The sequence below is a fragment of the Oryx dammah genome, unplaced genomic scaffold (genome assembly GCF_014754425.2).
Source record: "Oryx dammah isolate SB20612 unplaced genomic scaffold, SCBI_Odam_1.1 HiC_scaffold_25, whole genome shotgun sequence".
NCBI lineage: Eukaryota > Metazoa > Chordata > Mammalia > Artiodactyla > Bovidae > Oryx > Oryx dammah.
The window spans coordinates 67,473,822-67,500,168 of record NW_024070209.1 but is presented as its reverse complement, the minus strand read 5'-3'; the positions used below and the strand labels follow the sequence as shown (position 1 = coordinate 67,500,168).

At 42.4% G+C, this 26,347-nt stretch overlaps 1 protein-coding gene across 2 annotated transcripts; it reads right to left on the bottom strand.

The window, feature by feature from the left end:
- Nucleotides 1-332: 332 nt before the first annotated feature.
- MXD1 (MAX dimerization protein 1) lies at nt 333-26,152 on the bottom strand. Of its 2 annotated transcripts, none has more exons than XM_040224117.1 (6): nt 25,817-26,152; nt 24,971-25,070; nt 20,123-20,152; nt 7,449-7,563; nt 5,563-5,722; nt 333-5,380 (listed from the first exon to the last, which is right to left on the bottom strand). In XM_040224117.1, the coding sequence occupies exons 1-6, from the start codon at nt 25,887-25,889 to the stop codon at nt 5,190-5,192; spliced, it is 669 nt and encodes a 222-aa protein (XP_040080051.1). In that variant the 5' UTR covers nt 25,890-26,152; the 3' UTR covers nt 333-5,189. The 2 variants fall into 2 exon arrangements, with proteins under 2 accessions (XP_040080051.1, XP_040080052.1); XM_040224118.1 differs by having other exon boundaries at nt 25,249-26,144.
- Between the last annotated feature and the right edge of the window lie 195 nt (nt 26,153-26,347).

Sequence of the window (26,347 nt, the reverse complement as noted above, 5' to 3'; positions counted from 1 at the left end):
TTGCCCTCTTCCCCACCAGACCATGGGCTGCCAGAAAGACAGGGTAGTCTGGTTTGCTGTGTGGTCCTGCATGCAGTCTGCATGATCAGATGTTTCGCAGTGGAGCAGAGCCAAGAGCAAGTGCCTGAGCAGAACAGGAGGAAAGCAGTGGGGAAGGGCCTCAATCGGAGCCACACGATCAAAGCTCCCATTACAGAATCCAAGTCCGGAGAACTTTTGGCCAGCAAATTTTCCATGATTATCAAAAGGAAAGAGAAACCTGATGAACTCAGTTCTCTAAGTAAAAAACCACGAAAGGTTAAACTGGGTACAAAACATCAGGAAGACGAAAATTTCTTTAATAATGAAATAATTTATTATTTGTTAACAGTTGAACAATACAGAAGTTTACATATACACAGCAAAGATTCTCTAAAACATGGAGTAGTTCTCAAAATGCATGTACTAACTGTAGTAAAAAGCACCATTCTCTATGTCTTGACACAGGATTTACATTGGCATCATATTTACATCAAGAAATAAACATCTGGAAACAGAAATTCACACTCTTGTCTGCTGCTCCCTGTTTAGGCTGTGTTCACTGTTAGGGTGATGGCCCCCAACGTTGATGGTTGACAGCAACATTCCTAGAGCACCAATGCTAAGGACAGGGGTCAAGGCAAGCTTGGTTCTCTGGTGAAAGCTAAAATGAAGAAAGCCCTCTCAATCCTCCACACCCTCCAGACAGAATAAGAAATCAAAATTTAAAATCTGGGTAAATCTTAGAAACAAGTGCTTTACTAATTATTATTTTATGATTTTGAGAGAAGACAAAGATACTCAATTTCTTCAGCCATTCAATAGCTGATGATAACAGTGCCAGGCAATTATTTCTTCTTTCAGAAGACAGGGTAAGAAAATCATCCATGTAATAAATTAATGAAAAAATCATGATAAATCACATCATACCCCCCTGCCCCCATCCCCAACTATTTCCAAAAACAAAACATCCTACAGTCTACAGAGAGATCTGATCATGTAGAATGAGAAAAAACACCTCATCTAAAAGGGTCTTTGGGTCATCTTCTCCCAGGAAGGATTTTTAAAATCAGGAGTAGCCAGCTACTGAAACCTACTGCATCCAAGAGTCAGACATACAAAAATAAGAGACTGACATGCAGGAAACTGCTTTGCAGCCTTTGACTTTCTGGTGTTCAACACACAGGGCAGGTAAAAGGGGAAGACAAAGACACTTGGGGAAACAAAGAAGAAAGAAAGGAGTGAGATTTGGGGGACTAAATGGATTATAAAGCACAATGAAAGTGGTATCCTTGCCAATTCAGTATAATATAAAAACATAAGTTATGTGTCTGTATATATTTTTCAAAAGTAAGTTTTCTTCTCTTTAAAGGATGGGGGAGAGGAAGAAGGAAGTCCACAAAAATGCATTACTAAGCCCCAAGATATTGCTAGGCAGTTATTCTGAACATTACAATCCTACCCAGTTTATACTTTTTTCCCCCACACCCCAAGATTTGCTTTTGGCCACTTCAGGGACAGAGAAGAGACCCGTAGGAAACCCAGGGAAGGACGCTTTGTTTCTTTTGGAAAAAAGTAGAGGTTAAAGGAGAATGCCCATCTTAAAAAAAAAAAAAGTTCCTCAAGCCACTTAAGCGGCCAAGTGTAGGGTCAGGGCCTTCTTAGAGCTCAATTCTGAATCAACACTGAAATTATTTTAGCTTTGGGTTGACAGGAAGAAAAATCTAGGTCCTGCTCAAAAAGGTGATGCTCTTTGAATCACTAGCATAAGATATGTGACTAGAGAAAGGAGCCGCGGTCACTATCAGCACCTTGAATTCCAGATCTCTGCTTAGCAAAAGAAACCAAAAACACCCTGGGTGTGTGCCCGCCATTCTAAGCCAACAGGCAGGGAAAGTTAGGTCTTCTGGGTGTTAGCAGAAGCACACATAGAGGTTTTCTCACTGCATGAAATTAAACTGCACTACATACTCTTTATTTTCCCACTTGCATTGCAATGGTTATCAATAAGAGTGTAGATTTCTTCTTAGTTTCTTAAAACCAGTTTTCACATAAAAATACGCATGTGCCTATATTTACACACATCTATTATTTACGTACAACAGTCAAAGTCTTAAAGGCTGGGGTTTATATCTTTGCCCATCCCCTCCCCCCAACAACCCTAATAGAAAGGTTTTTCATTTTGCTTAAAAAAGAAAAGAAAAGAAAAGAAAAACCAGAACCAAAAAGACTGTCTAGCTCTTAACAGTCATGCTGGTGGATAAGTGAATGGCAGGGCAGATTGGCGAATCAGGGCGGCTGATTAGCCACGTGGGGAAGAGGATTAGCTGCCTTGGGCTGAGTTTGCTGGTCCTGAAGCTTACAGTTTTGGTTAGAGAGAGGCTTGTCTGGCACGCCGATTTGGTCTACCTCGAGCTTTGAAAGTTGTGTCTAACCCTGGTGTCAGTTTATCACAAGTGCATAAAAAATATAGAGATCTATCAAGTTCCACATTTATATGCCATCAAATGGAAAAGGACCAGACAAACAGTGCAAAGGTCAAATAATCACTATTTTATATCGGGACAGTACATTTCATATTTCAACCGAAAGACAAAAATGCAGTTTAACTCAAAAGGCACAACAATTAAAACACAAAAAATAACGGCATCTCTCAGATGCCTTATTTCTAAATTAAACAAACAAAATACATGAGTTTTGTTCCCTTCCCTCCCTCAACGCAAGCCCACAAGCTTTTCCCAAAGTCTTGAGTTTTCGATGCCATCCAGCATCCAGCATCAAGGACTTGTGAGGCGCTTGAAGGTAGCAATTAAAATGCTTGCGAGGTCTAGTGAATGGCATTCAAAAGGGACCTCAAAGTGCAGTTATATCTTTTTTCAAACATGTTACAGGCTGAGCTGGCTCTTTGAACACTATCACTCTGCTTAAATTCAGGAAGCAGGCTTTAAAAATGCAAAAGGCATACAAGTTGTATTTCAGTGCAAATCTTCAGCTGGTAATTGGAAAAGATTCCAACAATTAAAAAACAGAAAAAAGAAAGAAAAATCTTTTGTATCACCTGCCCCTCCCCCCACCCAAAGCTGAAATGAAGAGAAAAACAGAACAAAACAAAAATAGAAGAATTACAGATGACTTTGGAATCATTTAGGAATCCACTACGTCCAATTAAAATTCTTTGAATACATTAAGAAATCATTTAAAAAGCAAAAATAAACACAAAGGTAATGTTTCAGACTGCTCTTCATGTCTAGAATGAGCTTCCGTGTGGAGTGCGTTTGAACTTTTAGTTGTGGGCAAGGAGGGGTCGCTGAGGAGGTGCGAGGCTGTGGTGGGGGAGACCGCAGGCCGCTGGGGGCACAGGCGGCCACCACTACCGCTTCAGCCAGTGAGCCCTTAGGTTGCAGTGCGGCTGTAGATTTTAGGAATGTTCTCATCACTTTGTGACACACGCTCTGTTTTAGCGTCACAGTTATTACAAATGGTTCAAATTCAATGAAAAAGTTTCGCCAGAGGTTGAAAACATCGAGACCTCAAAAATATGAATGCAAAAATATTAAGGGGAAATGAACCAATTTTGTAGATACTTACATACAAAGTTTCTAGAACATCTATAAAAGCACAAAGTCATAAGAATTTATTTTCCATTACATTAGTTTATATAAAATGAATAAATAGTATTTATAGATTTAATGTGTCTTATGTACATATACATGTGCTCTGTTTTAGCTTAAATAAAAATGCTACAAAGTGGGAGACCACTTAAGGGAGAAATCATAACCAGAAAGAAAAATCAGCCTTTTAAACTATCACCCAAAAGCCTCCATAAAGAAGTTTCCGGGTGCATCCAAAAACAATCAGTGAGGAGAGGGATTCTAGTAACTGTACCATCCCTCCTGTTCACCTGCAACAGAGAGTAGAAATGTGGACTTTTCCCCTTTCACTGATGATGGACACTGGCTCAGCCAGTGCCAAAGCTCAGTTATTGCTGAAAGTTACATAGGAAAATAGATTAGGATTGGACCAAATGTCACTTATTCTGGGGGAAAAAAAAAAAAAAGAGGCATAATCAGTTTGTGTTAAGTGGGAAATGGAGATCTCATTTATCTCTGAGGTAGGAAAAAAAAATGTTCCAGAGACAAGTAGCAAAACCAGCTTGGAGGGGAAACGTGCCTTCAGAGAGCAGGCATAACATGGACCCAGGGACAGCGCACAAAAACAGATTTGTACCATTGTGTTCGTGAGGACAAATGATGCTGGAACTTCTATAAGCAAGGTGTCCATCTGACGGTGAGAAATACTGCTCCTGTCTGCACGTGGGTTGGGGCGTTCACTCGGGGGGGGTGTGTGTACATGTGTGTGTGTCTGTGTGTGTATGTGAGAAGCGCCTGTTTTCTGGAGGTATTCCTGACTTGTCACGGGTGGTGAGGGCCAGGGCTAAGTACTCTTAAATGCCACTTTCAAAGCTTACTTTGGAGCTCTGAGATCAGGATCTCAGCTTGAAAAGTTTGTTTCCTTCAGTTTCCTAAGCACAAGCCACATTTGGACATTTCTGCTAGGCGTGTCACACAGGAAGCCAGAAAACGTTAAGGAAGGTCTAGAAGACCACACGGGACAGTAAGTAAGAGGGGGAAACTGCCGAGATGTGAGAGGGGCTTATTCGGCCTCTGAGTTCTTGGATGCTTCAAACTGATAGGAATGTACGGTCTCTGAGAGAGACTTGTGGAGAGAGAGAGAGAGAAGCTAGAGGATGCCATGAGAAATCCGCGATTCTGGTCGGCGTCCCCCAGCTTCGGGCGGGGCTGAGCAGCGTTCAGCCACCCCAGACTGAGCAACACGGAGTCGAGATGCCCCTGGGCGTCCTGGCTGCACTGACTGCCTCAGCGGGACCGGCCTGCCCGACACTGGGCGGGTGCGGGCTGCTGAACCCTTTTTGAGATGGGACTCGGGAATTAAAAAAAAAAAAAAGAAAAGAAAAAAAAAAAAAGGAAAAAGAAAAAAACAGAAACCCACAATCCTAAGCACTTCCTTGACAACTTTAAACGCAGCTGCTCTTGGTGACGTGGTACACGGAAGCCGACGTGCGAGGGGATTGTGGGCAGGTCCCATACGCTACCTAAGTCGGAGCCGACAGGGAGGACCATCCGGGCGGCAGCCGAAGTGACCACGCTCTCCTAGAGACCAAGACACGTCGTCTTGTGACTGTCCTGGAGCTTTATTCTCTTGACGCTGGAGCTGGAGTAGCCCTCGTCACTGCCCAGGCTTTGCATGCTTCCCCGCTCGTCTGAGTCGCTCACGCTGCTGCAGCTCCAGTCCAGGTCGCCCGTGAGATAGTCTGTGCTCTCGACGTCCACGTCGATCTCTTCTGTGGGGACGAGACAGATCGCGGTGAGGGCCCGCTTTGGGGAAGACAAGCTCGGCTGTGGGCCCTAACCGCTGAGGGGCCAGGAGGCTGGCTCCTGCAGGCCACACCCCTTGACTTCTCCAAGTCAGGGGGCTTCTTGGTATCCCCCTCTGCCCAGGTGGAAGGGGGCGGGGGCGGCTCACCCCTGTCGGAGTCCGAGCGCTCCGAGGAGACAGTGGAGCCAGTGCTGTCCGTCCGTATCCTCTCGATGCCCAGCTTCTCCAGCTGCCTCTTCAGGTGCCGCTGCTCTCTCTGCAGCTGGTCGATTTGGTGAATGGCTTTTCTGTCACAGTCTTCAAGTTTCTGCGGGTCGAAGGGGCAGTTGTTGAAGGGCGTGGGCAGATTTCACAATCAGTGATGGCCCCGCACCTCCCTGCCTAGAGGTGAAATATGCCAGTTTCCCACAGAAGCCGTCTGCCGTGTCCTTTGTTGAGCTTCTCGCAGGGACAGGAAGCTGACTGGCTTGGTGACCCCCTGTCTTCATCTAATTTTATCACCATCAGCAGCACTGCGGAACCTGCACTGTTGTGTGGATTCCGGGGTGAGCTGACACACTGGCATCCGGCCCCCTCAACTGCAACAGTGAAAAGACTGTGGCGGGAACCCCCAACCTGGTCTCCCTTGTCTGTGGTGACGCCTCCCCCAGCACCTACTCTCTGAGCAACTGTGTGTGACAGAAGCTTAAGAAACATACCTTTTCCTTTAAAGGTATGTTTATTCAAGTACGTATCCCAATTACACTGGTGACTTTTTGTGTCATGCCAAGTCTAATTAACTTCTGTCTGTTGGCAGGAATGACATTCCCTTTCGAAGTTCTCATTCTGAACTGTCCAAATAAGAGCTTAGAAAACACATTTTCATAGATCACTTTGTTTTCACAAATCTGTTCTCCAGTGTCTCAGATAATTCTTCAGATAATTATGAAGATTGTGTAATTGTGGTTGTTTTGCTCTAAACAGAGGTTCTTGCCCCCCTGCCGCAGAACTGCCGTGTACGCAGGCTACTAACTAGAATTCAAGTGACATGTGTCTGCTTGTGACTATGACTATAAAAACACACTAAACAGTGATTTTGGCTCAGGAGTTACCCTTTGTTTTTCAAGACACATACTGTGTGCTGACTTTGTTTCAGACCCTCTGGGAGGTGCTGGGGATACAAGGTGAACACAAAGATCTGGTCCTATCCTTGTCTGTACTCTAACATAGTGGACTGAGACAAGTGAACAGTCACACAAACCATGGTCAGATGTCAACTGTGACAAGTCCTAAAGAGAGAGATCCAGCAGTAAGGACCATCTCGTAACAGGAAGAAGGCAACTCAGTCATGGAAGGCGTCCCTGCACCGTGATACCTGTGCTGAGGTCTGAAGGATGACAAGAAGTCAACTAGGTGAAGAAGGGAGGGAAGAGTGCACCATGCAGAGGGAACAGCATGTGCAAAGGCCCTGTTGTGAGACAGCCTGACAAGGGCAAGGGACTGAGAGCAGGGCTGGGTGGGGAGAGGAGAGTGTCTGGCATGAGCTGCTGCTGCACAGGCAAGAGGGTGGGAAGGGGGCAGGTAAGGCAGGCCTGGGAACACAGTATGTCCTGAGCAGCCACGGAACACTTTTCCATGTGGTGACATGTTGATTTGAACTTTGGCAGGACTGACCTTGGGAAGCAGGAGATTAGCTTGCAGGAGCCCTCTGAGGAGTCTGCTGCAGTACATGATAGTGTTTATGGAAACAGAGCAGGCTGTGGCCTATGTAAGTCTTGAAGGCATGTTAAGGAGCAAGATGATATCAGGATCGAGGGTGACCCTGAGTTTCTGGCTCGTACATCACACGGACAGCTGGATGGACAATTTAACTTCTGGTTCTCGGGGGTGAGAATTACTCGGTTGGGTGCTGGACAGGTTGAGTCTGTGATTCATCCAAGAGGCAGGTTGGAAGAGTTCAGAGGAGAGAACTGTCCTGGAGATAGTCTCTCATAACAACAAACAAACCCTCAGTGGGCAGGTCAAGACAAAAAGGCTCCTCAGGATGCACTTACCTTTATGTGCAATTTGGCTTTTGTTAACAAACTCAACGTAGTGTGTCGATTTGATTCTGGACCAAGTGGCACCAGCCCCTTCAACTTTTCCAGGCACAAGCGAAGGTGGGCCCGTCTACAAAAACAAGATCAAAGAAGCACTCGAGACTTTCATAGCTGGCCAGAAGGCGCCCGGGAGAACAAGCTCTAACAGAGTATGAAGTTGCCCAGGCCCACTGATGGCAAATGCCACCAAGGACTTCTGGCCAAGTGAACATCTTTTGAAATTAGTCAACTCTGATAAAAACCAAGGAAACGCAAAATCCATGGTTTTCTAAAGTTAAGTCTATAACACACATCAAGGGTAAACACTGATATCTATACACTATACATGCCAGTGAGAGAATCCTTTGAACCCATACCTCTCTTTCCCCTTTCAGGATCACTAAATAATGACAACTATATCTTGCTGTATATAATATTTATCCATGTGAATGACAAATGTGTATGGTTATTTGTTACAATTTTATTAATAATAGCAAAGATTGAAACAACCCAACCCATCATCAATAGGGACTGGTCAAGTGAATTATGGTGCACCCACACAGTAGAGTGCTATGCAGCTATGAAAGACAATGAAAATATGCTCTATGCATTATGAGGAAAGAGCGCTCAGATATGCTGTTAAGAAAAGGAAAGCAAGATACCAAACTATGCCTATAACATGCTATCTTTGAGTAAAAATGGAAGAAAAATAATTTCTATATTCATGTTTTCTTGTGTGACATAGAGAAAGTCTGAAATGATACATAAGAAACTAGTAACAGCAACTGGACAGAGAGGCATCAGGGCTAGTCGGACAGAGATAAAGAAAGAGAGGGAATTTTTACTGAATAATTTGTTACAGGTTTTGGTTTTTCAGCCATTCAAAAAGTTAAACGCATTTTCTCAAAAATAAGGAAAAAGGCCATCAGTGGTATTGCTATACCAACAAGCATGCTGAGAGCTGGCAAGGACCACCTGTATGTCTTGGAGCGGGACAGAACGGGAGGAAGGCCGCCTGAGGCAGAAGCTGCAGACACTCACTGAAGAGACAGCATTTACCACAGACCAGAAGCACAAGAGTCTCTGCAATTTTGGAAATGAATACTTCACTGAAACCCTGGAACCTAGCAGATTCTGTGAATGTAAGAAACAGCCGAGCTTCAGAGTTCTTGCTTCAGTGAACCTCCACTTCCTCAAGCCTTAGCAGGCCATTCTAATCCACAGGGCTTCTTCCTTTTCCTGAGTTCTTTTTATACTATTCACTGGCAAATTCACTGTTCTGCCTGAATTTCTTGGCATTTGTGACTTAACTATTCATTGCTAACTCCTTAGAAAGTTGGGATTACAACTTAACTATTGTTGGGTTGCCTTGATGCCTTCGCCTCTCATATATATGCTTAATACATGTCTGTTGCATAGATGGTGTCTTCTATTCCACTGGACCAAGTTTCTCGGGGCTTGAGTGGTTCTGAGCCCCCACCTCATCTGCTTCTGAGCCTCCTTCCTCATCTAGCTCTCGAGGTTACCCTGAGCTCTCCAAGGCCCCCTATGCCCTGATGTCCAGGGGTTAGGAGCTCGAGGAGTCCAGCATTCATTCCTGAGCTAGGAAGATGTAGTGGTACAAATTCTGTACTATTTTATAAGACTTCTGCTTGCTCTGGAAACCTGCCCGCGTGGAATGGCCGCAAACAAAGAGTCACATTAGAAGTCTGCTCCTTCAACTATTACACGAGGAGAAACACACAGGACCTGTGTATAAAATGTACTTGTTCACCTCTTCATAAAAGAGTCATGAAAACAGATCCTACTATTAGAAACACTATGAAAAACTACGATTAGTCATATATAGTTATCTAACTTATTCCCACTACAAAGTTTACAAATATTTTTAAAAGTTCAAAAATTAAAATTAGACCTTTTTTTCAGCCTGCTCACTGCAAACACTGCATGATTCAGAACAGTGTCATAGTAGTCCTTCTATGATGTGGGTTTATCTACAGATATGAGTATGTGAATTTTTAAGGAAGTTTGTTTTCTGATAAAAATAATAAAAGTCATCTTTCCATGCAGTGTCATTTCTAGTTATTCAGGGAGTCGGGCCCAGAAAAGACCATTTCACTCCCCAAATGTGGGTGGCCAAAGAACAATCCCAGTTGTGAAACTTGAAATCAGCCATTTGACTGATTCAAGCTCAGAGTAATACATGTTCGTTCAGTATTTGCTGACCTAGTTTTATGAAAATAGGACCGCAGTGCTGCTGGATTTTTGTAGACATCCAAAGCCAGCTGGTGTCTTTGGAGTGCCTGCCTCGGCCTGCTACAGCGCCTCACTGCTCCAGCCCCATGGCTGCCCTGCCCACCATGCCGCACACACATCTGCAGGCTGGTGCCTGGACCAACCTCAGGGGAGGGATGAGGTATGTGAGGAAGCTTCAGTTCTATCATAGAGCAGTGAAATTCAATTCTTGAGCCAGACACAGAAAAGCAAACAGACCCCTCTGTAGCAGCTTCCACTGAGGGTTCTCAACTCCAAGACACACCCCTACCCCCAAGCTGGGACCCAGAATCCTTCAGCCAGCCGTGAGCACCCATGGAGCTCCTAGATCTAAAACAAGTAGAACAAGCTCCTGTCTCAGCTCTCTGTCCTCAGTCCTGACCCCTCCCCTGCCCAGGGCTCTGGCCTTCTAGAAGGAGCCTACTGTCCCACCGTGAACCTGGCCTAACCCCCTCTTCCAGGAATTAGCAGGTTTGGCTACATCTCCTCAACAGGAAGCCACTCGACACTTCTATCTGATCCTTACTTGGATCCCCTCTCATCAAATATTCAGACAGACCCCTTCCTGTTGTCAGGACCTGCCTCGCAGCTCCCCACCCCCACCCTGCCACCAGCAGAAAAGGGTGGTCAAATCCTGCCCCCCTTCCTGCCCCAACTGCCTCCTCTTTTTGCACTGATCCAACTGCTTTGTAAGTGATGGACTTTGACAAACCTCATCTGCTGACTCTTCAGAAATATTGCTCTCATTATTGTGAATAGGTTGATACACCTTTGGTCTACAGTAGTACAGAGAAACCAATCTTTGGATGCTCAGAGTCAAGTGTGGCCTATAACTAGTGATAATTAAACTAGATGCAAACTACAGCTTCTCTTTGGCATGCTTTTTTTTAATATCTCAAATTTTATTTTTGTTTTTAATTATTTTTATATTCTGAATGTGTCAGTCACTATACAACCAAATATTAGCGTAGTGATTAAGGGTAAAGGTTTGGGACTCTGGCCTTGCCACTTATTTCCTGTGCGACCTTGAGCAGATTACTTAACTCCATGCAGCATCCGTTTCCTTGGCAGTAGAGGAGGATGACAATGCCTCCCTGCGAGGCCTGTCATAAGTATTACCTGAGATGGGGTATGGAAGCCCAGACCAGGGTCTGACGGGAAGTGCTCTGTATATAGTAGCAGTTATTCTTTCAATCCTAGCTTCCTTTGAGGAAGGATAATTGCTGGGAGCAAACACAGATAATTATAACCCTATCATATTCCTTTCAAAGTCAACAGGGAAGTCAGAGTGTCTCACTGGGTAAACAGAGGCTGTCTGGTCAAAATCCAGTTCACTTACCTCTTCCTTAAGGAAAACGGACATCTTTTATCATTAACAGATTTAGTGGGAAATCTAATCCATTTTCTATGGAGATACAGATCTTGCTTATGCCAAAGGTACTATTTTTTTTTTTTTAACATTTAAAAAATTAGCAGGGACTTTACAAAGCTAACCCATTCCAACGGAAAGACTCGCTTGGGGCCACCCCCATCATGCGGAGGCAGGACTGGAAGGGACTCAGTAGTATGGAGGGAACCACCTAAATCACATGAAGACTCCTGCCTACATCTCTAGTTCAAAGGCCAAAGACAAGTAAAAATTGGGGCAGATATGTACTGACCTTGGAAATTCAAGCACATTTCCAAATGTGTTATCCATACCCAGAAAACCTAAAATATTTCATGTACGATAGCAAGAAGAAAGGAAAGCATGTCTAAGTACAGACTTAAAATAGTCTGGGAAGGCTCTCTGGGAAGAAAACTATAAAACTTTGCTGAGAGACATAAGAAAATTTGAATAAATGGAAAAAAATAGCACATCCCTAGATATGAACCCTCAAGGTAAAAATATCAATGTTATCCAACTTTTTCTACAAATTTAACATAATTCCAGGAGAAAAAAAATCCCCACAGCATTCTTTTTAATGCTGGGAAATTAAACTTAACCTAGAAGAATAAAGAGACTGCCAAAATTCTTGGAAAAGAAGAATGAAGAGGACTGTGCTATACTAATCATTAAGTTGTATTACAAAGTATCAATAATTAAAAACAGAATATACTAATATAGGAAAAGGTGGACAAATCAAAGGAAGAGAAGAAAAAATTCCCAGAAACAGACTTAGGAATAGATGTGAATTGAGCATATAATGGAGCTAACACTGCAAATCCTTGGAAAAGAACAGATTACTCAGAAAATAGTAGGGGAGTGGGGAATAAATATCCAAAGACATTCTAAATATATTAAACATTTAAATATAAAGTATATTTGGATATGACTTAGTTCTGTTGTTAGTTTTCCTTAACTCATGGCAGCCATGAATTATGGAAAATTAAACCTGCAAGTGAATGAGGTCATCAGTGAAGTGGGCTTTGGCCTTTTGGGGGCACTTCCTGCCACTCAAGCTTGGCACTGACAGAAGGCACCTGGGTTCACCAGTGTGCTCTCAGACAATTCTGAATGCTGCTCTTTTTATTTCTGCTTCCAGACTCAAGCTACTTTGATTCTATCCACACCTCTCTTGCTCAGGTGAGCAGATTTGTAAATTGATGGAAAGATGCAACAACAAAAAAGTAAGTCTCCAGGTAGAGATGATGCTATTTGCAGACAGTGCTCCTGAATTTACTCTGTTATCCCTAAAGTTCTTCCTGACTTGTATGTAGCCAAGACCAGGAGGAACGGTATGAAAGCAGGTGTGCAGCTGTGTGTGTGAGTGTACTGAGAGAGAGGCACTGATATTAGACATTACTCTTCTTTATGCAGGATGTAACTGAACTCTCTCTGCCAGATTTTCACAGTGAAATGTATGACACAAAAACGTACCAGGCTGGGGCAGAGCGAACAGGACGGTAGCCAGTGAAGAGGATAGGTAAGTAATTAGGTTCATAGATGGAAATCCTGAAATATACACTTGGTTGCTTCATTCACTTATTAACCTCCAGCATCTCTCAAAGGATTACTATGCACTGCTACCTTCCTAGGTGCTGGTGATAGGATGCTGAGACAAAGTCACTGCCTTCGAGGTACTAAAAGTTTAAGTTTACTTCAAACATATAAACAAATTATTGAAGAATCACTTATCTCAGCTACCTTCAGGCTGTGACAAATAACAGATCTCACTGAAAGTTCTAGAATGGACCCTCCTTTGCCCTCTACCAAACATTATTTTTTTCTTTTCCCTTATCCACATCTTATTTGACTTAACTTCTCCATAAGGGTTTTCAAGCTTTCACAGCTTATTAGAAGCTTGTTTCCCTTCCCAAATAGATAAAATCCATTTATTCTTTCACTTGCATGCTGCAGACCTCCTATGTATCTATTTGTTCTGTTTCTTCCATTACCAACTAACAGAAGTGACCGTCTTCCATTTCGTCTTAATCCACTCGAGCCTACAAAAAATAAAGCACCTGCAGATGCTGTCCTAAAAGTAGAATCTGATCTCTTTGATAATTCACCTGCCTCCTCTTTGAGGAAAGCCATGCTTAATGAACATGATCCACTGGACCTCACCGAGTACTAGTCTTCATTAAAACTGGGCCTAAGACTATTACCAAGGGAGAAAATAAGTTACATAAACCATACCTATTTCCTCTCCTACTTTTGTGTGGACAGAGATTTAGCCAATTAAATAGTAAATCCTATAGAATAACTGGAGGGTGAAGTGAAGTGAAGTGAAGTTGCTCAGTCGTGTCCGACTCTTTGTGACCCCATGGACTGTAGCCTACAAGGCTCCTCTGTCCATGGAATTTTCCAGGCAAGAGTACTGGAGTGAGTTGCCATTTCCTTCTCCAGGGGATCTTCCCGAGCCAGGGAAGGTTGAATAACTGGTGGATGAATAAAGATAATTTCCAATATGGGTATATAATATGGGTATGTATGAGCTGCATTGTGATTTTAAGAAAGAATATTTAGTATAGACTAAGAAGAAATAAATCTTACGGTGTCAAAAATTACTCCCCTAAAAGTGACTACAGGTCATGGAGATCATAACCTTCTCCAGATTTTGGGTTGAGACCAAAGCTTTACTGGATTACAAAAAAATCCAGGGGAAGAACACAAGTCACTCTTTGAGGGAAAAAAGTACTCTCCTTCTTTTTCTAAAATGGTCCCTTTATAAATATCGCCAAATGCATCCTTATTACTGACTTAAGTGGAATCTTGGAAGGTTTTGAAGATCTTTCATAACTGTGATGGTAACCTTTGTAAAATATACAAAGATAGCCATACATCCTCACCGCATGGGAACATGACACTAAGTGAGCAATGCGTAAACAGTCATTCATGCTGACTACATTTTAATAAAGTCAGTTCTATATTAAAGTATTAAATACACAATCATCTATTTAATATTTCCTTTATAGAGCCCAATTTAAAAAAAAAAACACAAAATATAGATTCTAGTTAGTACCTGCTAGCTCTATCTCACCCTTCAACTATTAATGTCTAGGACAAAAAGTCAAGGAGTGCCTCCAGTGTTCTGGTAGAGAATTGGAAATTGGCTGAATAACTAGCATGTCTCTTCTACAAGTTCTTCCAAGAGGTACAGTCCAGGAAAATGGATTCTAGTAGCACAAATCAGGGTGCACCATCACCAGAGAGATCTGTACACTAATACCTATACCCTTCCTTTGTAATGACCAGGCTGTGTCCTCAGGCCCCTGTGGCAACAAAACAATGTGGATTTGTTACAACATTCTAGAGTGAAATGTGAATGTGGTCAAGGGTGTTCAAAAGCGGAAGAGTGGTGCAATGCACACCACAACTCAGGCCCCTAGCCCTTCCGTGGGAGTCTGGCCATTTGAAAAGCAAGACTCCAGAAGAAACAACTCTAGGGAACTGCAGTCTATTAGCATACCTTGCCAAGAGAGACCTGACTGGAATGGCTTCTCAAGTCAGACCAGATGCCATGAAATACTGTTTGATCAGATAAAAACAACAGCTTAGGTCAGGCTGCCGAGTCCTCCTCACAGAGCACACACAGAAATCTTTTGTCATGGGGTCAGAAGACTCTGGCAGAGGTAATCTCTCTAGACCAGCTGCTTAATTCCAGAAAGGCCTGCATGTGTGTACCATTCCAGAAAAAATGGGTGTCTACAATTAAAGGAGATGCTAGAGCCTTCTTTTGAAAAGGAGCCCATTCAAGCACCGGACTCCTGACCCACCGGCTGCAGCGTATTTGCATTCACTCAGCCTCCATTTTGCTGAGCAGCGTATTGAAGGGCATTCAAACCAGAGGAATTACCAGCTAAGGAAAAGAGACAGCACAATTATCATCAATAAAGGGCATATCACAGCAACCAAAGACTAAAAGGTTTCCCACATCCCAACAATAATTAATTAGTAGCAGTAACAGTGGGAAACCAGTAGCAATTTTAAAATATATACACATAAATCCAGGAATACCTTTTACAAGGCAAGTGTAAGATCTACATGGAAACACAACAAAACTTGGCTTAGAGACAATAAGAGAGATCTGAGTAAATGCACACACACATCAAATCCTGGATGAAAAACTCTAATATGTAAACATGTACTTTTAAAGGTTAATTTATACTGAAATTATTTAGTTTGAATTTTGAAAATCCCCAAAGAATTTGGGGTATGGAAAATTGAAAGACTAACTATAAAATTCATCAAGAAAAATAAACTGGTAAAATAAAAAAAAGGAGGAGGGAAGAATAGGGATTTGCTTCACCAGATCCTGAAGTGCATGAAACCACAATGATTAAAATTGTACACTAGTGCAGAAAGAGCAGACAGATCAGTGGAACAGAAGAACAAGTCTAGAATCAGACTTAGCCATAAACCAGAATTTAGTACACACAGAAGCAGCAACTTAAAATAGTGTGAGAACACCGATTCTGTAAAGGTAAATGACAAACAGGGAGACTGTATGACATCTGAAGGGACACCACCTTTTTTTTGGCCACATGGCTTGTGGATCTTACTTTCCCAACCAGGGATTGAACCCACACCCCTGCAATGGGAACACGGAGTCTTAACCGCTGGACTGCCAGGAAAGTCCACCAAGGGGCAATTTCTCTCATACACACCCTTCATATTTTAGAATCTTTTCAAAATAAAGAAAAAGATAAATGCCTCAGTAGAGAATTGGGCAAAGGTTATTTAACAGGCTTCCCTGGAAGCTCAGACAGTAAAGAATCTGCCTACCATGCAAGGAGACCTGGGTTGGGAAGATCCCCTGGAGAAGGGAATGACAACCCACTCCAATATTCTTGCCTGGAGAATCCCATGGACAGAGGAACCTGGAGGGCTATAGACCAGGCTGTTGCAAAAAGTTGGACACAACTGAGTAACTAACACTTATTTAACAGGCAATTCACATACACAGACACAAACTGTCAAAGATAATGAAAATTGTTAAACTGTCTTAGTAATATAAGAATGCAAGTGAAAACAAGCTGTGTGTTTGCTTTTTATCCATCAAATTTATAAAAGTCTAAGCTAAGATATAAACTTGTGAAGGTGAAGGAAAATATGAAAGAAAATAATCTGCCTGGTGGGCAATCCAGCAGTCAACATCAAAAACCACAGCCATTTGGATACCAGTCATTTCATAACCATGAACTTACCCTAAGGAAATAATTGTGATGTTGGATAGAGATTTATCAATAAGATAGTTTAAGGAAGCATCAATTATATTAGCAAAATACTGGGAAGAACCTAAAATAGGAGACTGGTTATATGAGTTATGGCACACCATATGATGTAATACTGATTTTTAAAAAGTATGCACAAAAGTCTAGTGGATACAAAACTTAGCAGGAATGTTGACAGTTGTTACTGCTGCAAAGTCTGTTACCAGTGATTTTTATTTTCTTTGTGCTTTTCTGAACTTTCCAACTTACTAAACTATTTTAAAAGTTTCTTTCCAAAAAACCATTGAAAGATACATTTCAAAGTTTCACTGATCTCCTTGGGCTGCTAGAATTATGGATGATTTAATTTTTAGTATATGATTTTCTATATTTCTCAAGGCTTTCCCTGTGGTTCAGTAGTAAAGAATCTGCCTGCAATGCAGGGGACGCAGGAGATGCATGTTTGATCCCTGGGTGGGGAAGATCCCCTGGAGGAGGGCATGGCAATGTGGTCTAGTATTCTTGCCAGGAAAATCTCGTGGACAGAGGAGCCTGGCGGGCTACAGTCCATGGGCTGCAAAGAGTAGGATGGGACTGAAGCGACTGAGCACACAATCCACTGTATTTCTCAGAATTTTCTATGAGGTCAGTTTTAAAAGTGAAAGAAAGACCACACAGTCACCATAGGTGTTTCCTTAGGAGGCTAGACCCATAGAATTAGTTAAAATGCAGAGAAGCACATACCAAGTGACAGATGTATCTACAGTGACACCAAACTGAGCCCTTTGGCCTGGGGGCTTGGGTTCTGTTGGGCTCTGGATCCAAGCACCTAGTACCCAGCATCTATGGTGCTCCACGAATGCCTAGTCTATTGGATGAAAATTACTGCTGCCGCCTCTGCCACTACCACCTCCATCTCCACCATTCTACAAATCTTTTAATTGTCCCACCACTGCCAAGATTATTAAATGGGCAGTTTGAATATAAGATCCTCAGAGTGGAGTCCTGATGCACACCAACTATTCAGAATCTCTAAAGAGCCACAGAAAAGGTTTTGGTGTGAAAAAAACTTAATACAAATCTAATTAACTCTGCAATGTTAAAGAGGAAAAAAAAAAACCAATTATTAGAATTTTTTTCCTCAATTGCTTTTTTTTTTTTTTTTTTTTTTGAGAGCCATGGCAATCTTTTTTTTTAATGTGATGTTAAGGAAAAAATGGCCTAAGTGTATTAGCATTTTGCAAAGTGGTCTTCTTTTGTAGGATTCAGCTACAAAAACCAAGGAGACTGCAGCTGTTCAATTAACCATCAAACCCTAAAATCATAAGCATCTACTCTTTACAAGAGAAGAACCCGACAACTTTAACTCCCTCCCACCACCCCCGACCACCAATTGCAGCAACCAGCGCTTGGTTAAATTAACTAAATGTGAGTTCTTACTTCCCTCTCTTCTGCTCACATGCTTTAGACTAGAGGATAAATGATCAAGACCGTAGAAGACCAAATTCCAAAAAAGGAAGGACAATAAGAGAACTAGATTACTAGCCCTTCAATAAGCAAATGTTGACTGGTCACAATCTGAATTATAAGCAACTGGCCCAGTGATGACTTCAAATCCAGTTTTCTAGAACCTTTACCTCCATCGCTTTCTGTGCAGACTGTCTCTGCATCTTTCTTATTAGACAAACTACATTTCTCTAGGATGGAGACCATGCTGATTTCATACCCCAGTATAAACTTACTTAATACCCCAGTACTGAGCACAAGCTCTTAAGACATGGTAGGCAGAAAATAAACATTCTTGAACTGCTAAAATAAATGATAAAATTGACATCCTGTGGTATTCCTGCATAGGTGAAGCACAAAGCTGGGTACACCTAAGAGCCCTTACCTGAAGGGATGACATTTTAATAATACAAATAAATACCTATGAGGAGGAGGAGAACTAGGAGGCTTTTCAGCAGAAACAGTCCCAGTTAACCAGTTCCCCTAAAAACCATGGAGATGTAAGAGAATCTAAAGATGAGAAAGAGAAGCCACATCAGACTACCTTTCTGTCTTCAGAAGAGATACTCTGGAGTTTCCAGTTCATGATATGTAAATCCCTAATGCATAAAGACGGTCTGATTTCAAACATGGTCAGTGACAATCATAGAGAAATTGAAAGGGGAGGAGAAGGATGGAGAGAAGCATATGTGCGAGGCACACTCACCATCCATCTCCAGCACACACACACACCATGGAGTAGTGCTAAATGTTTGGCCTGTTCCAAGATTCTCCTCCCTTGTCAGGTCTGGTCTTCCCTTTCACTGATGAAACAGGCCATTCAGATTCTGACTATCAGAGTCAGACTCTTTTCAAAGAGGGTTTGCATGAAATAACCACATGTGTTTAGAGAACCATCATCACACATCATCCTGTTCATACAGAGCACCAAGAAAGCCCTCAATCTGGATGGGCAGCCTGTACTTCAAACTGATGGGAGTTCAGAGACCAGAATGAAGCTTGTTCAGTGATCTGAAGCCTTGGCTGAACATGAGAATCACCTGGGGTGCTTTTAAAAAAATACTAGTGCAGGATCTCAACCCAAACCAATTAAATCAGAATTGCTAGGGGTGAGGTCTGAGCGTTGGTGTGTGTGTGTGTTATTCCCCCCCTAAAGTTCCACAAAGAATTATTAATTTTTTTCAGCATGATAAAAGCAAGTGGTTATGTCTTGCATTACCAGAGGTAGAAGAAAATGTGCTTTTAAAAACACTCCATAGAGAGTTTATTATACAAGATTGGTAAAATACTGATAATTGTGGAAGCTGGGTGATGGATACATAGAAGTTGATTACATTATTCACTCAACTTTTGTATATTTGAAAATTTTTTATAATAAAAAGTTACTCTATAAAATGAGCAGAAATAAAAATGTGTTCTCTTACCCCAGAGAGTACATGACTGTGTGTGCATGCTAAGTTGCTTCAGTTGTGCCTGACTCTTTTTGACACTATGGACTGTAGCCTGCCAGGCTCCTCTGTCCATGGGATTCTCCAGGCAAGAATACTGGAGTGGGGAGCCATGCCTTCCCAATTCATATGAGTGTATGTGTATACTATATGTAATGGAAAAAAATTTTTGAAAAAACATTAAAAGCTTTGCAAGTGATTCTAATGTGCAACCAGAGTTGAGAGTGACTAGGCCACATCATTTGAAAAATAAGGAGTCAAATCAGCAGCAGAAGGGAAGTCAGGTGAGATGTGGTAACATGGAGCCCAGGGAGGGTGGCCTGCCTCATCTGAGTGCCTCACCATCTCCAATTTCTGCTTTGCATATATTTACCTAAATTTTGAGCATCTTTATTCACAAGTGAACTTCTGTATGTGTATGTATATATGTCTGTGTGTGTACATGATTTAAGACAGCACTACCAATTATATTCAGTAGCATGTAATTTTTGAAAAACACTATTTGAGGGAACATTACCTCTGAGTTAAAACGCTTTGGCCTTAGAATAGTCACACGGAAAGCACTGCTGGGCAACAGCAGGTTGCAGGGGTGAGGGTTGGGGGTGTCATCTTGGGAGCAGGGGAGCCCGTCTTATCTAAGGGCTTTACAGGCAGTGCTGATTAGAGGGTCCTGAGTGAACTCTAATATCAGGGGCTCATTGTGAGAAGTCAAGAGCAACAACCAAGTGGCAATGAAAAAAATACATCAAAGCTCCCCCTTTCCCACACCCGGAACCCCCAACTCACCTATTCTTCTCCATTTCATTGTGAGTCGATCTGAAAGAGGGAACAATAAGAGAAACATTATTCTTGTTTTAAAGGACTGCTCCAATGCCAACACAATTATTTTAACTTCTTTCTCTCTCAAGCTGGAGGGAGAGAAGGCAGAGGAAGGGCTCTACTAAAGAAATTAGTCCCTCTGGGGAAATAGATAAATGTAAGTATCTCAAACAGCATTCAAGGAGAAGTGACAAACTGAGAGGCATGCATTCCCTAGTGGAAAAGTAATCCATTTTAAGAAAGGAAATAAAAGGGTTCTATTTATACAAAGGGAAAACAGCTGCACAATGTGAGGCGAATTTGGGTTCTATAATACCACAAGGCTTTCTTTAGGCTGAGCGTGGAACACCAGAAATTTGGCATCCCCACCCAGCTCTGCAGTTCTCTAGGTGTACTATATACCAAAATTGTACGCTAAGTTGTCTGACTATAGGATACAGTTTTAAAAGGATAAATATAACCCTTCTTCCCTCAATTTTTCTACTCCTTGAAGTTATTTTATTGCATGCAACCTCCCAAAAGATGCTACTGTTGAAGAGCTACCAAATGCTTTTAGGAAGGGGCTTCCTAAACTAAGTTCAATGTAAAGATGACAGGCTGGTTAAGGCAGCCCTTTGGGTGGAATCTGAGGTCCAGCTTTGCCACTGACTGATACTGTGGAAGAAATAAAAACGCTTACCATCCTGTCCTTGGTTAACTCTTTTGTAAAATGGAAATAAAAATGACTGCCAATTATCTACAGAACACATGTGGGTCAATGAGGTAGCAACTGTAAAAGTGATGAGAGAGGCTTGATGAAAGCACAGGTGTGTGTGAAATCAGATTATTAGTATGTTTACAGCTGACCTTGAATATAAGGTCTGGCCTATGAATTTATGGACAGGTTTTCACAGATGTCACAAGCAGTCAGTCAGTGTGGCTATCTCAGTGTCCATATCATATAACTCATCCCAACTAGTTAAAAATAAACTTGAGGAAACTGCCAGCATTATAAATGAACTGAATCTTGACCTCACTTTTGGAAATTCTCTAGAATCTAATCAGTTCAGGAGAGATGACACCCTGGATCAGGTCAAGAATTCTGTGGGGCAATTTAACTGGAACTTTACTGGGTCTTGGAAATAAATTCTCACAGTAAATCATGGAGAAACCCTACTTCCATGAATGCTCAACCACTCATTCACAGCAAGGGCACCACCATCACGTCCATTCACACCAGAGACTAGTTGTGGGATTTGGGGAATTCTTGAAATGGGAAATTTCTAATCCAGCACTAAACTTCTTTTCCACAAGGCTTCTGGGATACAATTTTCATTCACAAGGAAAAACAAATAATAATGACAGTATTTTAAACTTTAGAATATTTGTTTTCTAGATAAGGGATATAGGAACCTTAAAACTGGTTAACTTAAAAGCTTTAAATTGATTCACTTGGTTACCCTTCAGTGTTTTTCAGTCCTGTTTTTCTGATGTATACTTCACTTCCTGCAATGGCCAGCAGAATATCACAGGTAACAAGAATCTGGCCTGCAACTGCAAACCTTTGGCTTGATAACACGTGGCATTCTGGTTTTAACAGAGAATAACAAGTTCAAAGTCTGACACATTTTTTAGATGGATGAAAATATATGACAGGTGGTCAAAATTTCCCTGTTTAACTGTAGACAAGGACCATTCTGAGGAGGTGGAGGAGAGAAGGGTGGATATTTGAAATGAACATGGTGTCCGATTACAGAAAAATCAGAACACCACAAGTCACCCTTATCCCATCTGGATTCTTTGAAGATACAAATAAAAAAATTCAGAATTCCCAAGATAATCTTTTTTACAAATTCCATAAGCAGCACAACTCTTTCCAAACCTTGAACAGAGTTTTGGAAACTATGGATCCTATTTGATTACTTAAGAGTGTTGAATACATGGTGATTTTTACAAGAGGACTTATGCCTAACAGCCAGGGCATTACTGAAGTACTTTTGGTTTAGTGAAACTAAATTTGTCTTTAATAAAAGGGAGGCCATTCAAAAAAGGCCTTCCAGAGACCCCCTGCCAACTCTGTTGATGGGAAAACATTTATATTTTTAATTAAAGCATCATAAGAATATATAGACACCTTGTATCAAAATCATTTTCCATGTGATTACGGAAAAGATTGGATAACTCTGGACTCATTGATAAAGGTCAAATGTTATCACTTAAAAATATATTTTAACAAAAATATAACTAAGCCAAACCAGTCCCTGGGTTAAAAAAGACTCACCCTGTCAAGTCAGCTATATGACCACTGTCTCATAAAAGAACTGGGTGACAAGGGCTGAACTTCCTCTTTCACATGAATGCCAATGCCTGCTTCACCAATGTAACAAAACACACTTTTAAAAACTCTGGATTTCAAGTCTAATTATTTAAGTAACTGATTTAAAAAATCAGTGGGAAAGAAAAAAAAGATTCCATCTTCCTGTAGTTCTCCAGATGATTCCAGAACAATCAATATTCACAATTTCACTTGCTTTTGTTTTTTAACAAGCAATTAGAGAAACTTAAGATCTGCATTTTCAGTTTCAAAGAAGTTTGTTATGCAGCTAAATCTTATTTTTTTAATTGTTGTCCAAGGAAGAGTAACCCCCAGACGCTACAAGCAAAGAGCTCAGCATTTCAACCCGAATTAATAAGAATACACTGTTACCAATGGTTATGTAAACCAGAAGTAATCTATAGCTCTTACATCAGTTCAAAATTCTGACCATACATGGCCTTGGATATAAGTCTGATTCAAATCAAGGGGTCAAACTGCATTCTCTGGGGAGATGTCTCATTGCTCAGGTAAGGGTCATTCCAAACAGGTCATGAAGGAAGTGATTACATTTAAAGAAAACAACCTGGTGTTGCTTCATCTGTTTTGCTTGGTGCAATCTCCAGGTTTAATCATGGTCTCGCAGAGATCCCTGCACCACTTAAATTACTGCACGAATTCATCATTAGTCAAGAATATGGAAAACTGTGAGAGCCTCCTGCTTCTAACCATGGAAAGCAAACCAAATCCATTTACAGAAATAATACAGCTTTCCCCCAAATCCAGAGTTGCAGTCATTTTCCCAGGAATAAAGCTGGATATTAAAGAAAAGAGAAAGAATCTATTTCTTGAATTGAAATTATCAACTATCATTCTTTCCTAATCACCTTTTGGAGAAGGGAATGGCAATCTACTCCAGTATTCTTGCCTGAAGAATCCCATGGACTGAGGAGCCTGGCTGGCTACAGTCCATAGGGTCGCATAGAGTCAGACACGACTGAAGTGACTTAGCATGGCAGAGCATGGCAATCACCTTTTGGGGCCAAGCTACTTCTCTTCGACAACATCCCCTTCTTCTTCTCACCACTGAACATCCCCTCAACAACTTTTCTGTGAAACTTAGGAAAAAACAAAGTACTAAGGATTAAGCCTTGACTATTAATGTGAACAATTCCTCTCAAATCATGAGTGGACAAGAGTAAAAGTAACAAATGAACTACACTTTTCCATAAAAATAAAGCAAAAGGCTTCAATGTCTTTTCAAAAAGTTATTTAAAAAATACTGTAACAAAAAGCAACGTAGATATTGTTTTATACCACTGCACACTACAAGTCAGCATTAACCTTCTTCTTAAAGGCCGTCAGTACTCGTGCACAGATCTACTTGATACCACCTTCAGATAATGCCAAAGGTGGGAGGGAAAGGAAAAACCACAGGTAACTAATTAACAGGTTCATCCTTCCTGTGCCTTCCTATTCAAGAGCTCGGCACATATGTGCTGCTCACTCATATCCTGTGGTTCTTCCAACGCTAAGGACGATGGGGTGAACCAAGGACAGAAGAGGAAGGAAGAACAAGGGAGTTAAAGGTTTAAGTGGGAAACTTCTGGCTTTTAGTAGTCTGTATAATGTCACAGACACTAACCAAGTACAGTTATTTGCAGAGAGTATTCATGAGAATGGGAGATAGACAAGGATTCTAAATCAGTAAGGAAAATGTCAATAATTTTCAATTACTAGAATAAAAGGTATAATTGAATGAGTCTAATAAAAACAGATTTCCTAGCTAATGTATATATTAAGGGCAAAGAGGGGAAACAGGGGGTACAACAGCATTAATAGAGTACTCATTTATACCAGGAAGTACATTCAGGGTTTTATTATGTGATTTCATTGACCATTAACCAAATACTTTCCAGTGAAACTTACAAAATTTCAAGAATTACAAGATTAACATAAAAAGCTTGTGGCATGTGAATATTTTAATATCAATCTATTCCTCCATCATCAAAAAGCAGGTTTGAACTTCAATCGTTCCTCGTTGCCATTATAGAGTGACAGATTATCAGACATGTCACTGTATTTTACATGTCAAATATGAAATTCTACCACCTATGCCAAATCAAGACTTCAACATATTTATAAAATCTTCACTATGGTAAGTAAAACGTGGGTAATGTCCAGTATTTTCAGCTATAGAAAACTTGCCCTCAATCTGCAACTTCTGAAGGCAAAATATTGTCACTGCTGCTAATCTCACTTGAAGTTTCCACAGATTTTTTGTTTCAAAAGGGAAGAAAAGCAAAATTAAGTTCTGGGGAAAAACGTTCATAAAGAAATAGAAAACACTTCCATTTCTCTTCTCTTCTCAGTCCCCTCAACCCAAATAGAAGGGTTTCTTCCAGTGCCTTAGGACTATGTATACATTACTGAATCAGGATTGCCGCTTCATTTACGGGGTTAAAACCCAGTATCATCTGCGGCATAACCTAAAAGAGAAAGGAAAATATTTACCAAATTACCTGCTACTGCTGTTATTCTTCTTGGATTTGCTCCTCCGTTTTAAGGCATCTCTGTCCTTGTTATTGTATGGTAACATGGAGGCATAACCATGTTCAGCTTCTAGAAAACCGGAGGATCCAGTTAATGAATGAACACAGAACAGTCAACACTCTCTCCCCTTCACAATATTTCCTTTTAAAAATGGATTTTTTTTTATTAAAAGAAGACTGTGGAAATAATTAAAAGGAGCAAGGTGGAATTCTTAGAACAATGATTGTTTTTTTAATTGAGTGAATACCCTCAGTTCGGAGCAGGTGTAAAGAGCATTCCAGCTGCTCATTGTTGAGAAAGACACAGCAAGTCTCATGGAGCCTGGGTTTCCCATTGGCAACGTCCAGCAGGTTGGTGTATATTAAGTGGGACCGGCCTCAGACGAAGGTGCGGGGCCAGACACCGGGAGCCAGAGCCGAGGTCGGAGGATGCGGGGCAAAGGAGGCGCTGCTCCGCCGACTGGGAGACCCGGCGTCAGGCCCACTTGGGGGCGGGCCGGGAAGAGCCGGGTGAGGTAAACCAAGCTCTTGGCTGAGGGGGCCCCGGGCACCCCATTCGCGACGGGGTGCGGAGGGGGAAGCACTCAGGATCCCGGGAACAGTGGTCCCTTTCCACTCCCATTCATTGACTTTGGGGGCAGCGACGGTCTCCCTTCGGACCGCGCGTGGGGATAGCTGGAGGGGTTGGGAGCGCTCGCGGGTCGCGCTCTCAGCTCCTCCAACCACCCCCGGAGAGGCTGGGCGCCCGGATCCACTGCCAGGCCCTTCAGAGCTCCCGGCACTAGCTCGGGGCAGCCCCCTCCCGTCCCCGTGCACCTCTCTCCCGTCGCTCCAGGTAGTCGGCCGCCTCCAGCAGCATCTGGATGTTCATCCGAACCGCCGCCGCCATTCTGCACCGGGGGCCGGAGCCACGGGACCAACCCCCACTGGACACAGGCTCGCCGCCGCCGCCGGACACCCGCGCCCCGCTGTGGACCCCGCAGAGCAGGGCTGAGAGAGCCTCTCTGGCGACCACGCTCGCTGGAAGGGGGAGGGGACCGGCGAGCTGGGCACCACCGACACCGTGACAGAACCTACAGAAGAGCAGCAGCCGCCACCGCCGCGGAGTGTTTATCCCCGACTCACCGACCCCCGCCCCCAGGCCTTTCTCTTGACAGGCCCACTTCGGCTGCGTTCCTCATTGGGCGCCCCAAAGAATTCCCCGCCCCCGGACCTGTCCGATTGGGGGAAGGCACTACGGCCCCGCCCCTCAGAGTCCGCTCCTCTCCCTGGTTGGTCACGCTTGACAAGGCCCGGGCTCCACCTCCTCTTCCCAATTGGTGACAGGATTCTCAACTCCGCCTCGTG

What these genes read in the sequence shown, in the direction of transcription:
- MXD1 (XM_040224117.1), bottom strand. Translation starts at nt 25,889, where the DNA reads ATGGCGGCGGCGGTTCGGATGAACATCCAGATGCTGCTGGAGGCGGCC. An exon ending in AAGCCAAATTGCACATAAAG is followed by an intron (nt 5,723 to 7,448) that starts GTAAGTGCATCC and finishes TTCGACCCGCAG; the next exon opens with AAACTTGAAGACTGTGACAG. An exon ending in GCGCTCGGACTCCGACAGGG is followed by an intron (nt 5,381 to 5,562) that starts GTGAGCCGCCCC and finishes TCGTCCCCACAG; the next exon opens with AAGAGATCGACGTGGACGTC.